Below are 22,083 nucleotides of genomic sequence, written 5' to 3' on the forward strand. Positions count from 1 at the left end.
CAAAGTCCTTCGCTTTCCTCTCTGCAGAGTACCAACAACATCATTATGTTATAAGTGTTTCAGACTCTTTTGACCATTATTCTCAGCAACCTTTTCCCCCTGCCTCTGGACAGGCTTGCTCGTCTCAAAGGGGAAACTAGATTGTACCTTCTATTCCAGGGCCCCAATGAGGGGCAGAGAAACCTTTGACACACTTGATCTTTTGCTTAGCCATTTCTTAATCAGCTTCTTGTGACCAGAACCTATCTTTCATTTAAGAGAATGCAATTGCTTTTTTGTAGCAACCCCTACTCCCAAAATAGTTCCACTCCCGGTAGTTAATAGATGTGCTGCCAGTGAATAAAATGACCCATTCTGGTGTAAGCATAAGTCATCCTCGTCATCAGAACAAATCATCATAGATGTTGTGAACTGCCTGTATGTGTTGTAAATTGCCTTGTTGGTTTCGCTCTTAATCTCTGAAGCCTATCTTTGATACAATTTTCAATTATCATGCCAAAAATTTAATTTTCTCTGAATAGGTTAATAAATGTAATCATAGCAGTTGAGGCATTTTTTTTCAACCGAGCAGCTATATAACAATATTCCCTAATGTTTTAATATTATCATAACATGTTTTGTTTCTTTTGAAGGTCACAGATTAACACATGTAAAGTTAATGTGTCGCATAAAGGAATTCCAGTTCTAAGTACTCTAGCAATAATGATCATCAATCTTATATGAAAATCAATTCTCTCAAGCAAGAATCCAAAAACAGTAAACATTGGTTAAAAATTTATTATTCCTTGCAGTTTCAAGATAAACAAATTATTTTTTTTAAATAACACTGAAATTTGTTAAACTCTGAGCTCACTCTAATATACAGAAATTATTTTACATAAGATTTAACACAGATCAGAAACCATCTGAATGTAGCACAACAGAAATTACTGGTGGAAGTTTGATCAATTGATATAAAAATGAAGTTAATTGAATTAATTCCATATATAGAACTGAATGACAAAATCTGCGATTCAAAAAATTATTGCACAAGTAGTGATTCTGAGGCTAATATCAACATGGAGTACCCATACGGTTTTATAATCGTGAAAAACTGCGCAATTATCTAAATAAACAGCTTCCATTTTAGAGCAAATTATTATGTAGAAAATACGTTCAAATTAAATTAAAAGAATAATTCAAATATTAAAATGCAATTCAATTATTATATTTTAGGTCAATTATTACAGCGATTTTCAAAATCAGACTGTTATTTAGTGTTCATTGATATTGTTTCTAAATTGATACCTCACTTCAGAATCACATTTTTGTTCCACTGTTAGAAAGAATCACAACAAATATAACAAAATGTATTTTACACAGACCGCACATTAGTGAGTGGTCCCATAATATGTAGCATTTGATTTTGAATTCTTACACAAACCCTATAGATTGCAAAACTTTTCACAGTATGTCATAAATTTCATAAATCAATGTAAAAATATTATTATAGTTTGCAGACAGTTGTTTGCTTGAACTTAATGACTACAGACATATTGCTTATTTTAGAATGTTTGTAATGCTCAAAAATCCAAGCTATAATTGTTTTCCAATCATCTCAGTGTTTACAAAACTGCAAATGCTATATTTCTGTAGATTATTTAATTCTCCAGAATATCACCATTAATATCTTGTACATCAACATTTTAAACAATGTTCGTTGTTCTGTATGTAATTTAGCTCCTGAACCATGTCATCACAGGAAGAATCCTGAAGGACAGCTGCAGAAAAAAGCTGCACTTCTGTGACACTTTAACTTTCATCTCACCATGGAAAATTCTTACACAGTCGGGAATTGAAAAAGCAAATCCAATGAAAGATAAGCAGAAATAAATTATATTGTAGAAACAGTATTTTGTCTTTTGAGAATAAAATATGTATAATAAACATCATTTTAAGATTGTTTGATTGGAGTGATATACATTGCTGCAAGAACATCCAGGGCAACAGGTTATCCTAAGTAATATGCTGTATTCCAGGCTCGTTTTGATCTCTACTTGCATAATGCCTAAACATTTTTCTATGCAATCAATAAAACTTCTGAGAAGGAGCTAAATAATTGCTATAAAATAGCCTGCTATTGCACAATGCAATTTCAAGCCAAGGACGAATCTTGCAGAATAAGTTATTGTTATAATTTGAGGTCAAAAATATGAGTAGCCAACTTATCAAAGATTTAATAGAAGGGCTCCCATAAGCCAGTGGTAAAAACAAATTCAAGTTTAATCCCAGACAATATATTCAGAAATTTTTTGAAAATTGCATAAAGCAGCTTGGTTTAGATTTAGATATTAATGATGTCCCATACAGTGAATAGGAAGCTTACACAGCCAATAAAATCCATGGAAGTGACAGTCAAACCAGGTGATAAGCAGAGACAAGGTTCCTGGGTGTAAGTTTGTCCTAGTGCTTGCAGTGCCTATTACCAGGTTAAATCCTGAGAACACAAAAGACCAATCTCTTGAGATGATGAAGGTGTAACAGTTGGGGTGTAATTCAAACCAATAATGAAGATTTGATGAAGTGATAAAACAGCAAAGGTGCAGTGGTTCATCATAGTTTTACCAAAAGTAATGACCAAAAATTACCTCACCTTTTTCCAAAAATTACTCAACTGGTTGTTGGATTGGAATGAGAAGACAGATGAAGCAGAGCTATTTGCATTGTTTTTCTTATATATAGAGTAAAAGCAAAGTAAATCTAACCAGGAAAATCAGAGGTACTCAGATTATATTCTAGTTTGGAAAGTTAGTTTAATAAAAAAAAATCTAACCTGGGTACTTCTGATTCAGTAGTTAAAGGATTTTGGCAAACAGCCAATGCAAGATTCCTTATTTCAGTGTGATCACGATTAAACCAAGTGTATGAAGATTCTGCTCATGAGCTACCTGCCCTTCTTAAGGAAAGGATGTGGAAGTTGGAATTTAAAGAAAATACAAAAAATAATAAAACTTACTAAATAATTGGAATAGACATCTCTGCAATCTAGAACTGGTGGTTTGCTCAAATATCACTATCAGGCTCCAAGGACAGAACAGCCCACCCCTGCTTTTATTTCCTATGGTTGGTTTCTCGTAGGTGAACACCAAGGAAAAAAAAGTGATAACAGTTCAGGAAAGATCACTGAGACTGCAAAACAATGATATGTACAGTATATAAACTAAATACAACTTACAATAGCTTTACTTTTCATTTACAAATCTCAATCTACATATGGCGTAGCTATCTTTAACTTGGGCAGTTTATCTTGCAATGTTCTTTCCTCATAGATATACTTTTTTATATATTATCTGACACACTTTGATGTCGCGTTGGGTATCTGATTTTTATTTAGCTTACTTAAGGCAATGATTACTGTGCATTAATATCATTCAATTTTGAAAAGATAAATTACCTTTTGGAATGTTTTAAATGGGACTCTATTCAATAACTTCCCTGTCATCATTTTGCAAATAACTAATCAAGCCTAAACTATTTCCTTGGCACACGCCAACAATCACTCACAGACAACCAAAGAAAGAAGGTCCTGAATATGGAAACTGTTAATAAATACAGAGGCTATGACAGACTTCAATCAGAACAGAACTGCAGCAAGGACAATCAGGGATGGGATGAAGAAAAAAGGAGAGATTGCCCAACAAGTGCTTGGAAGTCAGTTTTGAGAAGAAACTATCAAGAGGTACAGAGAACTGAGGCAGAATAAAGCTATTGGCAGTATATTTGGAAAATTCCAGCACTGGCTCAGTAGTGTTACACTGCATCCATTTTGCCTGCTCCATAAAAACACAAAGGTGCATTTTTAAACATTTCTTTCATATGTGAATGCCATAACTGAGAAGCATCCACAAAATGTTAAAAAATGAACTTATGAACAAACAAATTGTAAACGTGTGCTGTTAGTTCACAGGAAGAACAGATAATCATATAACAGTTGCCACTCAGGGTAATTAAATTACTCTTTAAAAAATAGGAAAGCATAGAACCACTGAGATCAATTCTCCAAAAAAGGTCTAGAAATTGAGACGATGACATTTCAAGAAGGAAGGATATGGCTAGGTTACTAATTCAATGTGCACTGTATTTGTGACATTGAAGATCTATGCCAAAGTTCAGTCTTTATGCATGGACACTGCCTCCCAAATGAGTCACTGATTGTAATAAATGAAGAATTGTTGTAGAGGTAAAGCACTGCCACTTATGCACACTGAATCAACTCGTTAAATTCAAGAGTCCCTTTAAAAAAACTCGATGCAAGTTAGTAAGGCACCAAACTGATGAAACCGATTTTTAACATTCTAGACTCAGAGCCTTGATAGATGACGTCTGAACGAGAATCAAATTGCCTGTCATTTGTTTAAAAGATAGAATGTAACATACAAGACTTGTGAATTATAATTTTTGATTGGTTTCACGCTCTCTACCACTAATTCCCTTTGCGTTACATTTTTTAATTGGAATCATGCAGAAACTAAAGTGACTATCTGTTACTTGCATTGAGAGTTGCCAAGCTGCAGCTTGGATTTGAATGCTGAGCTTGTTGTAGCTACAGTATCAAAGTATGTGAATTTGAGTTTTTATATTTTAGAGATGTATACAAGTTCATTATCTTACACAGATATTAAAGGAGACTTTCTTGTTCTTCATCTTTAGCTCTATTTGTTTGCAAACCTGAGCTCAGAAAGGATAACTTTGGACCTGTCATAGCAAATTACCTACCTTTCTACCAATAGTTTTAATAATTTGTGGACTAATTATATTCTTTATTTTCTGCACCACTTGCTTACATTGCCTTGGAAACTCTGTGCATTATTTTATATTATATCTGATAATTTAACTCAGCTCAAATAGAATAATCTTTCACCAGCTGCAGAACTAGTCACCAGTATGTGATACTTCAGGGGCATCATAAGCACCAAAGCATTACTATTCCAATCACATTCAGCAAAAGGAAGCAGGTTTCTATTTCAATGAAACATGATCTATTTATGACCTGGCCTGGCTTGTGGTTCTAAACAGAAGTTTAAAACATTGGCAGAAAGCTGAAATAAAAGATAAACATAAATAACATTGAACTGACACTTGACTTTAAAATCTTTGATCTAAAGTGGGATCTCATTTGTAAAGAATGAGTTTTGCTTAGCTTGATCTTATGTTTGTTGTAGCTAGTAAGTACTGTGGTTAATGGGTTTAATGAGTGTTTATCAACAGAATAGGATGAAACAACTCTAATGAATAGAAGGTGACAACGGCTTTTGGAAGTGGCACTTTTAACGAGTTATGTAATGAGTTTGGAAGTCAATTTATTGACATTCAAGCTTAATTATAGGGACATGAATATGTACAGTATTGTAAAACTATGTGCAGTGACCATGAATATACCTCTGTATTAAATAGAATTGACTCACCACATCAACATATCGATAACAAGTCAAAGTATATCTGTCAATGCCCCCTGTCACACCAGATGTACACCAGTCTTGGCTGTACAGCAACTGGCAAAGAATAAAAATCCAGCACAGATTTGGCACAGATCATTCCCAATATTTTGAGACTTCCTGGATTTTAAATAAAACTAATGTAAGAGCTTAAATTAAGCTGGTGGCCTGATGCTGCAGCAATGACTCATTCCTGGGTGGACAACATTAAAGTTGAGGCATTAAGATTTCGACAGATTCACTGCAATAACTACAGATCGATATTGCTTGAAATGTGCACTTGATAACTCAGAGCAGAACATACTATTGAAATGTCTTGGGATTGGAAACAGCTTGGCCATCCCATTGATTGCCACACAAATAGCACCTGGAAAGAATTTCAGTAGTAGAATTTAATATCTGGTTGGAAAAGATGACCATGCATATATAACCCCTGAATAAATGACCATCACATTCTTGGGAAGGTGGACCTTATGTGTAATTAAGATACATTCCCTGCAAATCAACTCCCTGTATTAGAATACAATTATAGACCTGACTGGTGCACATTTTTAATCAAAATTTAAAACACAAGCATGCTTTAATAAGCCTATTTCATTAGCATACAAATGTCTGGAGAGAGCAAAACAGTAAATGGAATGAGCTCCTTTATATTTCCCACATTTCATCTCAGAACTTTCCAGAGGGGCCTAAACATTAAACTTGCATTTCCAAACTTGTTTCCAGATATTTCTGCTATCACCTCATATGCATGTTTGTTTGTAAACACTGGTACAACTGAACATTGATATCAGGACACAAGATACTAAGAAACACGTGAATATTAATTCCAACATGGAAGTGAAATCATCTTTTCAACTATCCCATTTCCAAACTTTCTGCATTCACTTTCAGACACTGATTTATCAATTTAAAAATCAGGCTCTATATGAGTTTAAAAAAAAGACATTTGCTAGTATACGAAAATCAGCATACCCCCTAGAAGTTCCTCAACAAAATGTAGAATCAGTGCTTTTAAGGTTACCAACTTCAAATTACTTTTTTGTTTGGAAGTGCATCATACAAATCCAACCTTCCTGACAACAGCTGAAAGATTTCATTTCCACATCCAAATCAAGTGCTTTAAGTGTGAATAGTGCAGTTATAATCAGGCATGTTGTTCCCTGCTGGGCTTGTTCAGTGTGATTTGTCATCTGTGTCTGAGGGACTGGATTCACGTGGAAGTGTAAGGCTTTCCCTTCTGTCCCATAGCTTATGGATCTCGGTGGTATCTGACTCGCTGCTGCTGTTGGCACTCTCCCTGAAACTGGCCAAAGGTGGCCTCACCTTCACACCTTTGGATGTGACTGAGCCCTCGATGGCTTTTCTCAGCTGAAATTAATCGAAACAAAGAGAGAAGTGAACATTCCTTTTACCAAATGAAGAAATACTCAAATGGCAAAATAGTATAACCATGGTCAAAGGATTGGAAAGCTTTTACAAACCCACAGAGAACAACTAAAAATCATTTGGAAAGAAAAGATGAAATATGAAAACAAACTAGCAAATAATATCAAGGTAGATAGAACAAGGTTTTTCAAGTATATATATATATACCGCTAGAAAATGAGGACAGAGAAATAATGATGGGGGCCAAGGAGATGGCAGATGAACTAAATGAGTATTTTACATCAGACTTCACTGTGAAAGACACTAGCAGTATGCCAAATATTGAAGGGTGTGAGGGAAGAGAAGCGGGTGCAGTTACTATTACAAGGGAGAAGGTGCTCAAAAAGCTGGAAAACCCAAGGGTACATGAATCACCTTGACCAGATGAACCACACCCTAGGGTTCTGAGGGAGAGATTGTGGAGGTATTAGTAACGATCTTTCAAAAATCATTGGACTCCAGCAAGGTGCCAGAGGACTAGAAAATTGCAAATGTCGCTCCACTCTAAGAAGGGAAATCATAGTCCAGTTAGCTAGATCTCAGTGGCTAGGATAACGTTGCAACCAATTGTTAAGAATGAGGTTATGGAGTACTTGGTTTCACAGGACAGGACAAGACAAAGGAAGTATGGTTTCCTTGAGGGAAAATCTTGCCCTGATGAACCTGTTGGAATCCTTTGAGAAGATTACACATAGGATAGATAAAGGGGATGTAGTGGGTGTTGTACATTTAGACTTTCAGAAGACCTTTGACAAGGGGCCACACATGAGGTTGCTTACCCAGTTAAGAGCCCATGGTATCACAGGAAACTTACTGACATGGGTTAGAATATGGGCTGATTGGCAGGAGGCAGTGAGTGGAAATGAAAGGATCTTTTTCTGGTTGGCTGCCAGTGAATAGTGGTGTTCCTCAGGGCTCAGTGTTGTGATCGCTTCTTTATGTTGTATATCAGTGGTTTAGATGATGGAATAGGTGGCTTTGTTGCCAAGTTTGCAGATGATACCAGGATTGGTGGAGGGGCAGGTAGTGTTGAGGAAACAGGTAGGCTGCAGAAGGTCTTAGACAGATTAGGAGAATGCGCAAGAAAGTGGCAAATGAAATACAATGTTGGAAAATACATGGTCATGCACTTTGGTAGTAGAAATAAATGTGCAGACTATTTTCTAAATGGGGAGAAAATCCAGGAATCTGAGGTGCAAAGGGATTTGGGAGTACTTGTGCAGAACACCCTAAAGCTTTTCTTGCGGGTAGAGTAGGTGGTGTGAAAGGCAAATGTAATGTTAGCATTCATTTCAAGAGGTTTAGAATACAAGAGCAGGGATGTGATGCTGAGGCTTTAGGAGGCGCTGGTGAGGCCTCACGTTGAGTACTGTGAACAGTTCTGGGCTCTTTGTCTAAGATGTGCTGCCACTGGAGAAGTTTCAGAGGAGGTTCACAAGGGCGATTCCAGGAATGAAAGGGTTTTCATAAGAGGAAAGTTTGATGGCTCTGGGTCTGTACTCACTGGAATTTAGAAGGATGAGAGGGGATCCTTTACAAATGTTCAAAGGCCTAGACAGAATAGATGTTTCTCATGGTGTGAAAGTCTAGAACAAGACTACACAGCCTAAGGATAGAGGGGCATCCATTTAAAACAGGAATGCAAAGAAATTTCTTCAGCTACAAGGTGGTGATTTGTGGAATTTATTACCACAGGGAGCTGTGGAGGCCAGTTTGTTGGGTGTATTTAAGAGCTTGACAGGTTCCTGATTGGACACAACTTCAAAGGTTACAGGGAGAAGGCTAGGGAGTGGGGCTGGGGAGGGGAAAAAAAGCATCAGCCATGATTGAATGGTGGAGCAGACTTGATGGGCCAAATGGCCTAATTCTGCTCCTATGCCTATGGTTTTCTCATGGTTTTACTGTGCTGCAACATTCTATGTGCTAAGCTCTAATTTCCCAAATCACCTTCTGATTGGACTAAGTCTGGTGTCAGGAAAATGATATACCTGTAATGCTAGAATAAGAAATTAACTATAACTTCATTGCATTTGATAGGATATTGCACAGGTTAGAATCCTGGTATGATCTTTTTTCTAATGCAATGACTAAAGTGGATTTGACATTCAGGGACTATATTTAATCTTCAAACACAAAAATAATAGCAAAATTAATTTTCACTGTTAATGAAAATATTAATTCCCAGTACCTCAGGGACATTAACTTTACATCACCAAAAGCAGATTTAATCAAGTGGGTATAGAAGTTCCAAAAGCAAATACACGAACAATAATTTAAAAAACCATGCACACTTCCCCTGGAATAGTCAGATACCAATCTTGGCATTTGTACGGGGAATGAAATAAACTCTTTTGTTGAGATGGCCAAGATAGGGAAATACGAGTTTTAAAGTCCAGTCAGGACACTTGATGCACTATCCTGGCAGGAATAAAATTGTTGCAAAAGGTACAGCATCCTCACCCAAACCTGGCGTTTGTTTTACATTGTCCTCTTTTTCTAGAAGTGTCAGATATAATCTCAACCAAAGTAGTACAGACAGAAAAAAAGAAACATGCAAAACCTCAGTTAGCCATTGAATATCACACATTTAGTTTAACACCTATTCATGACGTGCAAACTTCATACGTTAATGAAAATCTTAACTGCTAGTCACTGAATCACGTTACATTGTAAAATTTTATGGTTTGGTCTAAAAGTGTTGATCTCCCTCTGGGTAAAGATACTGCTTTAGAAATGTGTGGACATTTGGTTGCATTAATTATGCCTTTTTAATAGCAGTTTTGCATTGCATTTTCCTTAAATTTCATTCCGTTGACTTTGCAATCAGGGTTCAGCATGGGGCTGTAACTGCATTTTGTATTTGTGAAGTACAAATTTCTACTCCATAATTCTTGGCACAGAATTTAAGTTTGCTGTTCCTCACTATAAACCTGATTCCTCTTAGAAGCTTGTGAGAAGCTATTTTGATTACTTGGGAGCTAAATCCTATGGTCTACACTCCTCTCTTGTCTCCATAATACTTACATAGACACACACACACATGTGCGTGTACATTTCACGCTTGTCCTACAAACTTATTCAATTGAAGCACAGAGAGATATGGGAAAGGTACTAATCAGGATCGAGCAGACATCTGCACTTGAACAAAACTGGCATTGTTATTCAATAACCCTTTTGGAACTGCTTCTGAAAATGTAGAATGTTTTTTCCCTGTGCATTACCTTTCAGGGCTTTTGCTTAATGAAAACAGACCTTGTCTGCTGGTATCCAGGCCATTACACAGGCTTGGATTTCCTACATGGTTCATTTCTCAGCAAATCTCAGCCTACTAACTAAAGGTCCAAATTTGAACCAAATGTTGCCTCATTTAGTGATAGCCTGGTCGACTGATAGAGAGATCAAAACCCTTACAAAGGATTTAGTTGGCTGTCATGATGGAATTATACTATTATATGTTTACCTGGCTAGTAGATATTGGGTATCAATCACCTGCCATAAAAGCAAATACACTGATCATCTGTACATGCCAATAACTCCATTAGATTTGGCAAACGTAGCCTAATGAAACTCAGACATCAGATAATTGTGCAAAATATAGTTTTTTTTTCTCTGCATAACATTGATAGCAAGAGTGTAAATCTCCAAATTATGCCAGCAGATGAATGAGTCCATCATCTTTTAGCCAATGCGACAGAGGTGGAAATAAGGTTAATTTGGAAAATCTCCTTTTCACACTAATCCTTCAACATTAATCAACACTACATGTGACATTTTTGAACTGCAAACAGGTTTCAACAGGCACCCGGAATAGACTCTCCACTGCAGTCACTCAGCTTCATGTTGCTAATAAAGTGTAAAATATCTCACCTCTTTAAGAGCTACCACTCCTATTAACTTTCCAATACTCGTCACGTAAGCATGGTTAAGTCCTAACAGGGAGAACATGGTGTGAGTCTGAAAGGAGATAAGAATTTTTGATTAGAGAGTTGATTGTAATTTGATGAGGACTCCATTTGAACATTGTGATTCTATTATTTCTTTCACGATTTGCTTCAGTGCAGCTCAACTTAAACATCACACAACTTAAAATTTTAATGTTTTACGTTCTTTATAGCTGAGCATGAACAGTAAGACTGCAAGACACAAGACCAGAACTAGGCCTCTCAGTCCATTAAGTCTGATCTGCCATTCCATTGAGGCCGATTTATTATCCCTCTCAACCCCATTCTCTCGGCCTTCCTAATTAGATTCAGATTCATTTATTTATCACGTACATCGAAACACACAATGAAAAGCTTCATTTGCGTTAATAACCAACACACTTGGGGATTGCTCGGGGAATGTGTTGCCACACATTCTGGCACCAACATTGCACGCCCATAATGCTCGGCAGAGGACCATTGCAACTTACTGCAGTAAATCCCTTGTGTTATCAAATGTTATCAATGTCAGCAGTTTGACGTATCATCACAATGCTGACAATGAATTTGTTGTGAGTTGCCAAATTGAAAAGTAGATAACTTTATTAGAGTTGTTATTGCTGTGCTGTGACTGGCAGTTAGTTCGCAAATACAGTGCCTATAAAAAGTATTTACACCCCCTCGGAAGAAGAAGACCCTTTCGTGTCAAAGTGAAAATAGCTGTCTACAAGGTGATCTAAATTAATTACAAATATAAAACACAAAATGATTGATTGCATAAGTATTCGCCCCTTACAAGTCAGTATTTAGTAGATGCACCTTTGGCAGCAATTACAGCCTTGAGTCTGTGTGGAAAGGTTTCTAGCAGCTTTGCGTGGCAATCGTGAGTGAACAGCACTTTTCAACTCCAGCAACAACTGAATTGAGGTCTGGACTCTGACTTGACCACTCCAAGACATTAACTTTGTTGAATTTAAGCCATCCCTGTGTAGTTTTGGCTTTATGCTTGGGGTCATTGACTTGCTGGGAAAAAAAATCTCCGAAGTTGCAGTTCTCCTGCAGATGGTATCAGGTTTTCTTCCAGGATGTCCCTGTATTTTGCTGCATTGACTTTACCCTCTACCTTCACAAGTCTTACAGGGCCTGCTGCAGTGAAGCAACCCACAGCCTGATGCAGCCACCACCACATGGTAGGGATGGTGTGTTCTTGATTATGTGTGGTGTTTGGCTTATGCCAAAAAAAGCATTTAGTCTGATGGTCAAAAGGCTCAATTTTTGTTTCATCAGAACATAGAACCTTCTTCCAGCTGACTTCAGAGTCTCCCACATGCCTTCTGGCAAATTCAAGCCAAGATTTAATGTGAGTTTTTTTTTCCAATAGTGGCTTTCTCTTTGCCAACTTCCCATAAAGCTGTGACTGCTGAAGCACCCGGGCAACAGCTATTATATGCGCAGTCTCTCCCACCTCAGCCAATATAACTTCTCTGGAGTTGTCACAGGTGTCTTGGTAGCTTCCTTCACTAGTCCTCTCCTAGCACGGTCACTCAGTTTTTGAGGACAGCCTGCTCCAGGCAGATTTACAGCGGTGCTATATTCTTTCCATTTCTTGATGATTGACTTAACTGTACTCTAAGGGATATTCAGTGACTTGGAAATTTTCTTGAGTCCATCTTCTGGCTTGTGCTTTTCAATAATCTTTTTGCGGAGTTACTTGGAGTGTTCTTTTGTTTTCATGGCGTAGTTTTTCCCAGGATACTGACTCACCAACAACTGGACTTTTCAGATACAGGTGTATTTTAACTACAATCAGTTGAAACACCTCGACTGCACACAGCTCTCCAAAATCAGATCTCCATTTCACTAATTATATGGGTTCTAAAATTAATTGGCTGCACCAGTGATGATTTGGTGTGTCATATTAAAGGGGCTGAATACTTATGCAATCAATTATTTTGAGTTTTATATTTGAAATTAATTTAGATCATTTTGACACAAAAGAGTTTTTCTGTTGATCAGTGTCAAAAAAGTTAATTAAATCCACATCTATTTCAATGTTGTAAAACAATAAAACATGAAAATTTTCAAGGGGGTTTGAACAGTTTTTATAGGCACTATATAGATTCTCAGAAAACTATACTTATTGCTTGTGTTTCTGGTTGCTATATCATATGAAGGATGCGATTGTGCTACAGAGAATACAGAGGAGATTCATTCACTGGATGTTGTATAGACTAGAGTTATGGGGGAGATTGGTTTGTTTGACTAGAGGTGAAGGAGGCAGAAGGTGATCTGACAGAGGTATGTAATGTTATAGCAGGTATTGATAGAGCACAAGCCACAATTTCTAATCACATCATCAGTGAGCATTGACTATGAAGAAAAATGGGTATTGAACCTTCCTTGTGACAGAGGGCACATCATTAATTTTCCCCTCAGTCATTTATCTGAAGGTTGTAATCTGAACCTTTAACTTTCCCAACCAAAATAGGTGATAATCTGCCTGAAGGAATACCTCAAATAAAACTCATGAAAATTTATGCTTTTGAAACTTTTAAGAGCACTGCATCTTTATACAAAAAAAATTGGTTTAACTACAAATATAGTTTCTAATTTTTAAGAACACAATGAATATTTTATGTACAAAAGAAATGAAAAAGACTACATGGTAGAAAAGCATAATAAGAAGGGTAATGATAAAAATAACACACTGAGAAGATAAAATATCTATAGCTATTCATGAGCATTCCTCACAGTGGGATAAATAGTATTGCTTTGACAAATAACCATTTAATTGACTTGTCCTTGAGCGCACAGATTCATTTGAAATCTAACTCAGTGGTCTTAATAGAATAAATTGCTCAAGTGTTGATGCTGATAGGAGATGGTCTAATGATTAAAACAATGTTGTTGAAAATGTATGCAAAGAAACAGTGCATTGTTCCATGTCAAAATGTACTTATATCATACTGCCAGCCCTCTGTGGAAACATGCAACATATTATTTTATTATCTTCCTCTTTTAAATATTTATGACGGTAACTCTGCACAGTGTTATTTGCAATGTTATTACACAACATGATGAATAATATGCCGACTGTTGCCAGACGTGCTCACAAATCAGAGATTTAAACAATGAGACAGCAATCTCAGAGCTGCCTACATTATGAATTATCCACATTAAGGCAATTATTTTTACTTGTAGCACCGCTTGGTAAAAAAAAATTCAGGAAAAATATATCAATTATTCAATTGTGCAATTTCAATGTATGATTTTTCAGGGATTTGTTTCTAATTTTTAATGCATACTGAGTATTTTATGTACACATTAAAACATTGTTAACCAAATCAAAATTTTAGCTACCTCTTCCATATTAGAATCCCTTGTATTATTTTAACAATAGGTCTCTCAATAGAGTTTGAGACACATACATGTATACGTCAGCTTAAAAAACAACAGTAAATCTTCAGGAAAAGCTGAAGTGGGTTCTGCATATACTGCAATGTCCATGTCAGCAAGGGATGATCTATTTCAGAGACCAGAAAAATAAACCAATGCATAAAGGACTCTTAACTAACAATGAACAAAAGAAATGTATGTGCTAGAATTCAGAAATAATGTTTGAAAAGGACTAGGTGAGTGGATGTGGAGAAGATGTTTCCTATAGTGGGGAAGTCTAAGAGCAGAGGGCATAGCCTCTGAATAGAAGGATGAACGAACCTTTAGAACAGAGATGAGGAGGAATTTCTTTCACCAAATGGTGGTGAATTGGCAATATTTATAGCAGAGGTTGATAGCTTCTTGATTAGTAAGGTAATCAAAGGTTACAGGGAGAAGGCAGAAGAATGGGGTTGAGAGGGATTGTACATCAGCTATGATGGGAACAGCAAGCGCACTTGATGGGCCAAATAGCCCAATTCTGCTCTTAGGTCTTATGGTCTAAAACAATCAGTGACTCATGTAGTAACTAGAAGAGAAGCGGCATGTTCGTGTTTCACGCATACTCCTTCTAAACAGAAAATTCTTCTGTAAATATTCAAGAGAAGCACTAAAATATCAATTCAACATTTTACTTCATATTACTTATCAACAGTTTTGAAGATCTCTTTTACAAAAACAATCCGATCTTTTTTGCAGAACTTGTGGAGCCAATTGTCCTCTGTATTCTACACCACTACTGACACTGTAAATGAAAAGCACCTACAGTACTGTGCAAAAGTCTAAGGCACATATATACAGTGTCATAAAAAGTATTCACTCACTTTGGAAGTTTTCATGTTTTATTGTTTTATAACATTGAATCACAGTGGATTTAAGTTTGCTTTTTTGACATTGACCAACAGAACAAGATTCTTTTGTGTCAAAGTGAAAACAGATTTCTACAAAGTGATCCAAATTAATTACAAATATAAAACACAAAATAATTGATTGCATAAGTATTCACCCCCTCCCTTAATATAACACACCAAATCATCACTGGTGCAGCCATTTGGTTCTAAAAATCACATAATTAGGTAAATCACCTGTGTGCAGTCCAGGTTTTCACCTGATTGTAGTAAAAATACACCTGTATCTGGAAGGTCCAACTGCTGGTGAGTCAGTATTCTGGCAAAAACTACACCATGAAGAGAAAAGAACACTCCAAACACCTCCATGAAAAGGTTATTGAAAAGCAGGAGATGGATACAAGAACATTTCCAAGTCACTGAATATCCCTTGGAGTACAGTTAAGTCTATCTACAAAAAAAGTAAGGATTATGGCACAGCTGTAGATCAGCTGTGAGGCAGTTTGTCCTCAAAAGCTGAGTGACCGTGCAAGACAGGGATTAGTGACGGAGGCCACCAAGAGACCTACGACAACTCTAGAGGAGTTACAAGTTTCAGTGGCTGAGATGAGAGATCCTGCGCATATAAAACTTGCCCAGGTGCTTTACCACTTGCAAATTTATGGGAAAGTGGCAGAGAGAAAGCCACTGTTGGAAAAAGCACACATGAAATCTTGGCTAAAGTTTTCCAGAGGGAATGTGGGAGACTCAGAAGTCAGCTAGAAGGTTCTATGGTCTAATGAAACTAAATTGAGCTTTTTGGCTATCAGATTGAACACTACGTTTGGTGTAATCCAAGCACCACCCATCGTCAAAAACACACCAACCCTTCCGTGAAGCATGGTCGTCACTGCATCGTGCTGTGGGGATGCTTCACTGCAGCAGGCCTTGAAAGCCTTGTAAGATGTTAAAATTAGTTCAGCAAAATAGAGATATACTGGAGGAAAACCTGATGCAGTCTACAAGAGAACTGCAACTTGTGAGAAGATTTGTTTTCCAGCAAGACAATGACCACAAGCATAAAACTAAAGCTACACAGGAATGGCTTAAAAACAACACAGTTAATGTCCTGGAGTGGCCAAGTCAGAATCCATTCCAATTGAGAATTTATGGCTGGACTTAAAAAGGGCTGTTCACTCATAATCCCCTTGCAATCTGACAGAGTTTGAGCAGTTTTGTAAAGAGAAATGGGGAAAAAATTGCAGTGTCCATATGTGCAAAACTGAGAGAGACCTATCCACACAGTCTCAAGGATGTAATTGCTGCTAAAGGTGAATCTACTAAATACTGACTTGAAGGGGGTGTGTTATTATGCAATCAATTATTTTGTGTTTAATAACTGTAATACATTTAGACCAATTTGTAGAAATTTGTTTTCACTTTGACACAAAGTATTTTTCTGTTGATCAGAGTCAAAAAGGCCAAATTAAATCCACTGTTATTCAATGTTGTAGCACAATAAAACATGAAACCTTCCAGGGGGAGGTTGAAATCTTTTTATAGGGAAAGAAATATATATACACACACACAAACATACATATCTGGAATCTATAAGGAAGGATGCAAGAAGTTACAACGGGTGATACGGGGGGAGGGGAACCAGAGTGTAGGAACAGATGTACGGGAGAAGGAAGTAAAAGATAGTAAAGTTGTTTGCACCGTTAGAAATAAGCAGAGAGAAAGAGGTGGAGAATTTCTTAAATGCATTTATTTTAATGCTAGGAGCATTGCAAGAATGAGCTTAGAGCATGGATTGATACCTGGAAATATGATGTTGTAGCTATTTGTGAAACATGGTTGCAGGAGGGATGTGATTGGCAATTAAATATTCCTGGATTTCGTTGCTTCGGGTGTGATAGAATCGGAGGGACAAGAGGGGGAGGTTTTGCATTGCTTGTCAGAGAAAATATTACACTGGTGCTCTGGCAGGATAGATTAGAGGGCTTGTCTAGGGAGACTATTTGGGTGGAATTGAGGAATGGGGAAGGTGCAGTAATAAGGAAGATGCACTCTTATAGGGGTGTATTATAGACCACCTAATGGGGACCGAGAATTGGAGGAGCAAATTTGTAAGGAGATGGCAGATATTTGTAGAAAACACAGAGTTGTGATTGTGGGAGATTTTAATTTTCCACACATAGACTGGGAAGCCCATACAGTAAAAGGGCTGGATCGTTTGGAGTTTGTAAAATGTGTGCAGGATAGATTTTTTTGCAGCAATACATAGAGGTACCAACTAGAGAAGGGGCAGTGTTGGATCTCCTGTTAGAGAATGAGACAGGTCAGGTGATGGAGGTATGTGTTGGGGAGCACTTCGGGTCCAGTGATCACAATGCCATTAGTTTCAATATAATTATGGAGAAGGATAGGACTGGACTCAGGGTTGAGATTTTTGATTGGAGAAAGGCTAACTTTGAGGAGATGTGAAAGGATTTAGAAGGAGTGGACTGGGACAATTTGTTTTATGGGAAGGATGTTATAGAGAAATGGAGGTCATTTAAAGGAGAAAATTTGAGGGTACAGAATCTTTATGCTCCTGTTAGTTTGAAAGGAATGCTTAAAAGTTTGAGAGAGCCATGATTTTCAAGGGATATTGGAAAAAGAGAGAGATCTACAATAAATATAGGCAGCCTGGAGTAACTGAGGTGCTCAAGGAATGTAAAAGGAATCTTAAGAAAGAAATTAGAAAATCTAAAAGAAGGTACGAGGTTGCTTTGGCAAGTAAGGTGAAAGTAAATCCAAAGGGTTTCTACAGCTATATTAATAGTAAAAGGATAGTGAGGGATAAAATTGGTCCCTTAGAGACTCATTCCACCAAGATGCAACACTGAGTGTCATAGGAAGTCATTCCTGTCTGTGGCCATCAAACTTTACAACTCCTCCCTCGGAGTGTCAGGCACCCTGAGCCAATAGGCTGGTCCTGGACTAATTTCCACTTGGCATTATTTACTTATTATTATTTAGTTATTTATGGTTTTATATTGCTATATTTCTACATTATTCTTGGTTGGTGCGGCTGTAACGAAACCCAATTTCCCTCGGGATCAATAAAGTATGTCTGTCTGTCTGAATCAGAGTGGACAGCTATGTGTGGAGCCAAAAGAGATGGGGGAGATTTTGAACAATTTCTTTTCTTTGATATTCACTAAGGAGAAGGATATTGAATTGTGTAAGGTAAGGGAAACAAGTAGGGTAGTTATGGAAACTATGACAATTAAAGACGAGGAAGTGCTGGCGCTTTTAAGGAATATAAAAGTGGATAAATCTCCGGGTCCTGACAGGATATTCCGTAGGACCTTGAGGGAAGTTAGTGTAGAAATAGCAGGGGCTCTGACAGAAATATTTCAAATGTCATTAGAAACTAGGATGGTGCCGGAGGAATGGCCTATTGCTCATGTTGTTCCGTTGTTTAAAAAGGGTTCTAAGAATAAACCTAGCAATTATAGGCCTGTAAGTTTGACGTCAGTGGTGGGTAAATTAATGGAAAGTATTCTTAGAGATGGTACATATAATTATCTGGATAGACAGCGTCCGATTAGGAACAGTCAATATGGATTTGTGCGTGGAAGGTCATGTTTGACAAATCTTATTGAATTTTTGAAGAGGTTACTAGGAAAGTTGACGAGGGTAAAGCAATGGATGTTGTCTATATGGACTTCAGTAAGGCCTTTGACAAGGTTCCGCACGGAAGGTTAGTTAGGAAGGTTCAACCTTTAGATGTTAATATTGAAGTAGTAAAATGGATTCAACAGTGGATGGATGAGAGATGCCAGAGAGCAGTGGTGGATAACTGTTTGTCAGGTTGGAGGCCGGTGACTAGTGGTGTGCCTCAGGGATCTGTACTGGGTCCAATGTTGTTTGTCATATACATTAATGATCTGGATGATGTGGTGGTAAATAGGATTAGTAAGTATGCAGATGATACTAAGATAGGTGGCGTTGTGGATAATGAAGTAGATTTTCAAAGCTTGCAGAGAGATTTAGGACAGTTCGAAGAGTGGGCTGAACGACGGCAGATGGAGTTTAATGCTGATAAGTGTGAGGTGCTACATTTTGGTAGGAATAATCAAAATAGGACATCCATGGTAAATGGTAGGGCATTGAAGAATGCAGTAGAACAGAGTGATCCAGGAATAATGGTGCATAGTTCTCTGAAGGTGGAATCTCACGTGGATAGGGTGGTGAAGAAAGCTTTTGGTATGTTGGCCTTTATAAATCAGAGCATTGAGTATAGGAGTTGGGATGTAATGTTAAAATTGTACAAGGTATTGGTGAGGCCAAATTTGGAGTACTATGTATAGTTCTGGTCACCGAATTATAGGAAAGATGTCAACAAAATAGAGTGAGTACAGAGGAGATTTACTAGAATGTTACCTGGGTTTCAGCACCTAAGTTACAGAGAAAGTTGGAACAAGTTAGGTCTTTATTCTGTGGAGCGTAGTAGGTTGAAGGTGGACTTGATAGAGGTATTTAAAATTATGGGGGGATAGATAGAGTTGACGTTGATAGGCTTTTTCCATTGAGAGCAGGGGATATTCAAACAAGAGGACATGAGTTGAGAGTTAGGGGGGAAAAGTTTAGGGGTAACACGAGGGGGAATTTCTTTACTCAGAGAGTGGTAGCTGTGTGGAATGAGCTTCCAGTAGAAGTGGTAGAGGCAGGTTCGATATTGTCATTTAAAGTAAAATTGGATCGGTATATGGACAGGAAAGGAATGGAGGGTTATGGGCTGAGTGCAGGTTGATGGGACTCGGTGAGATTAAGCGTTCGGCAAGGACTAGAAGGGCTGAGATGGTCTGTTTCCGTGCTGTAATTGTTATATGGTTATAAGTTAAGAATAAATATTAATAAACTCTTCTTGGGCTTCTAGCTGGGTACAGATAACGATTGTAACTGATGTTTTGAAGACAAACTTTGCCATCTTCATCACGGATGATGCCTGGGTACATCTAGTCCAGTGGTATTCATACCCCCGTTGTCCATCCCTCCTGATTGGCTAGTACTCATTCAATCAGGTTCCTACTCTCAAACCTTGTTTACAATTGAATTCCAGTTCTTAATTAGAGTGAGACCACCTTCTTTGTTAAAATTATTTCCCTCTAGTTTTATTTCAGTGGCTTCCTTTACCAGGCGATTCCAAAAGCTATTGGGGTGGCACAGCAGTTTTGTGCTGTTGAAGTCAATCCTATTGTCATTGCATATGCAATGTTCTCCTACCGCTGATTTCTCTGGTTATCCCAAACACCTCATGTGCTCCTTGATGTGGGTTTCCACCGTGCACCCCATCTAGCTGATATACGCTGATCCACATACACAGGGAATTCTGTAAACACCAGCTGAGTGGACTCCCCGATCATCTTTGACCCACAGAAGCTGTGATCTGAGCTTCCTTACGGGTTTGTGGATGGTATTAATCTGCTCCTACAGGATGGCTGCAAGGTGAAGGAAATCAATCGGGCCCTTAAAAGGGCTGACAGAAAAACCAAGAAACCTAACACCGAGGAGGGGAACCCGTCACTATTGCCTGTCTCCCCTATATTTCCACAGCTTCTAGAAGGATCGCCAGCATCCTGTAGAAATACTGAATTAATACCATCGATACTTGTACCCGGCTGGAAGCCAGAGCAGAGTTCATTCATCATATATGCCGAGAAAGCGCTAGATCCATTTTTAAAAAGAGTAAATAGTTTAGAGAGTTCAAGTCTGAAATAAAATTCATCTGGGCTCTGTAATAGGAGCATGGGAATTGATAAAAAGGGGGAAGATAGAATATGAGAGTAAAATGGCAAAAAGTATGAAAAAGAGTATCTGTAGGTACTTAAAAAAAGACTAGCAAGTGTAAATGTAGTTCCTTTATAGACCAAAATATGGGGAATAAGGAAGCAGCAGAGAAATTAAATACTTCACGTCAGTCTTCATAGAAAAGACAAAAAAATCTGCTAAAAATACTAAATAATAAAGGATCCAACAAATATAAAGAACTAAAGAAAATTAGTATTTAAAAAAGAGAGAAGTTGGTGAGACTGACCTCACTTACTCATAATCAATAAAATATGGCAGAAGGGACTAAGTAACGACTTTAGAAGTTTAATAATGTCACAACACAGGGCAAGATCATGATAGGGAGGAGGTTTCAAAGAGGCTCCAAGGAGACGTGGATAAACTAAATGAGTAGATGAAAATATGGCAGATTAAATGTAATGTAGAAAAATGTGAGGTTGTTCACTTTGTGGTATAATTAGAAAAAAATGAGTCTTCTATTTTACGATGAGGAATAAGAAAATGTTTATGTTAAAAATGTGACCTGAGTGTCCTTGTACACAAAGATACTGAAAATTAACAAGCAGCAATTAGGATAGCAAATTGTACAGTATGTTGGACTTTAATACAAAAGGATATAAGTGCATGTGTATTGTTTCAGCAACTACATATTCACAGAAAATAGGATTAATCTCATAGATGAAGTACTTCATTGACCATTGCTTCTAAATACCATGATTAATTTTCAAGCCTGTTTTATCAAAATTCTAAGTAACTCTAATGAAAATGTATTAAGAAACATTAAACAAATAACTAAATAATTAATTGGTGCGATAACAAATTAATTTGCATGCAACCCTATTGGACGACAACCTAATAGCACAAAGTTACAGTAACTTTAGCAATAGAGCATTTGGAAGCATTTAATGGATCTCACCTTGTGTAAGGATGTCCACTCTACCAGTTGGAAGGGTGCTGGATCAATCTTACAGTTGTTGAAGTCCACTTCCTCATCCAACTGTTTCTCTTCCCATTCCATAACCTAGGGAAATGGTTTTAATCATCAGTTTGCAATTACAGTGCAGTGTTTCCGTGGCTCACAACTGAATTCAGCACACAGAAATAGCATAGAGACATCCAGGTAATTAGTTATGGCATTTCAGTGTCTAGATCAGAGTT

At 37.4% G+C, this 22,083-nt stretch overlaps 1 protein-coding gene across 2 annotated transcripts in view; it reads right to left on the reverse strand.

Annotated features, from left to right (window-relative positions):
• Positions 1-759: 759 nt before the first annotated feature.
• The window catches only part of LOC132378331 (chloride channel protein 2-like), a 506,358-nt gene continuing 485,034 nt past the window's right edge, over positions 760-22,083 (reverse strand). For both annotated transcript variants that reach the window (XM_059945154.1, XM_059945148.1), the window contains 3 exons: positions 21,842-21,946; positions 10,770-10,856; positions 760-6,845 (listed from right to left, as the gene is read on the reverse strand). In XM_059945154.1, coding sequence (XP_059801137.1) covers positions 6,651-6,845; positions 10,770-10,856; positions 21,842-21,946 — 387 coding nt within the window. In that variant the 3' untranslated portion in view covers positions 760-6,650. The remainder of the gene's footprint in view (positions 6,846-10,769; positions 10,857-21,841; positions 21,947-22,083) is intronic.

Source organism: Hypanus sabinus, chromosome 2, assembly GCF_030144855.1.
Source record: "Hypanus sabinus isolate sHypSab1 chromosome 2, sHypSab1.hap1, whole genome shotgun sequence".
Lineage (NCBI taxonomy): Eukaryota > Metazoa > Chordata > Chondrichthyes > Myliobatiformes > Dasyatidae > Hypanus > Hypanus sabinus.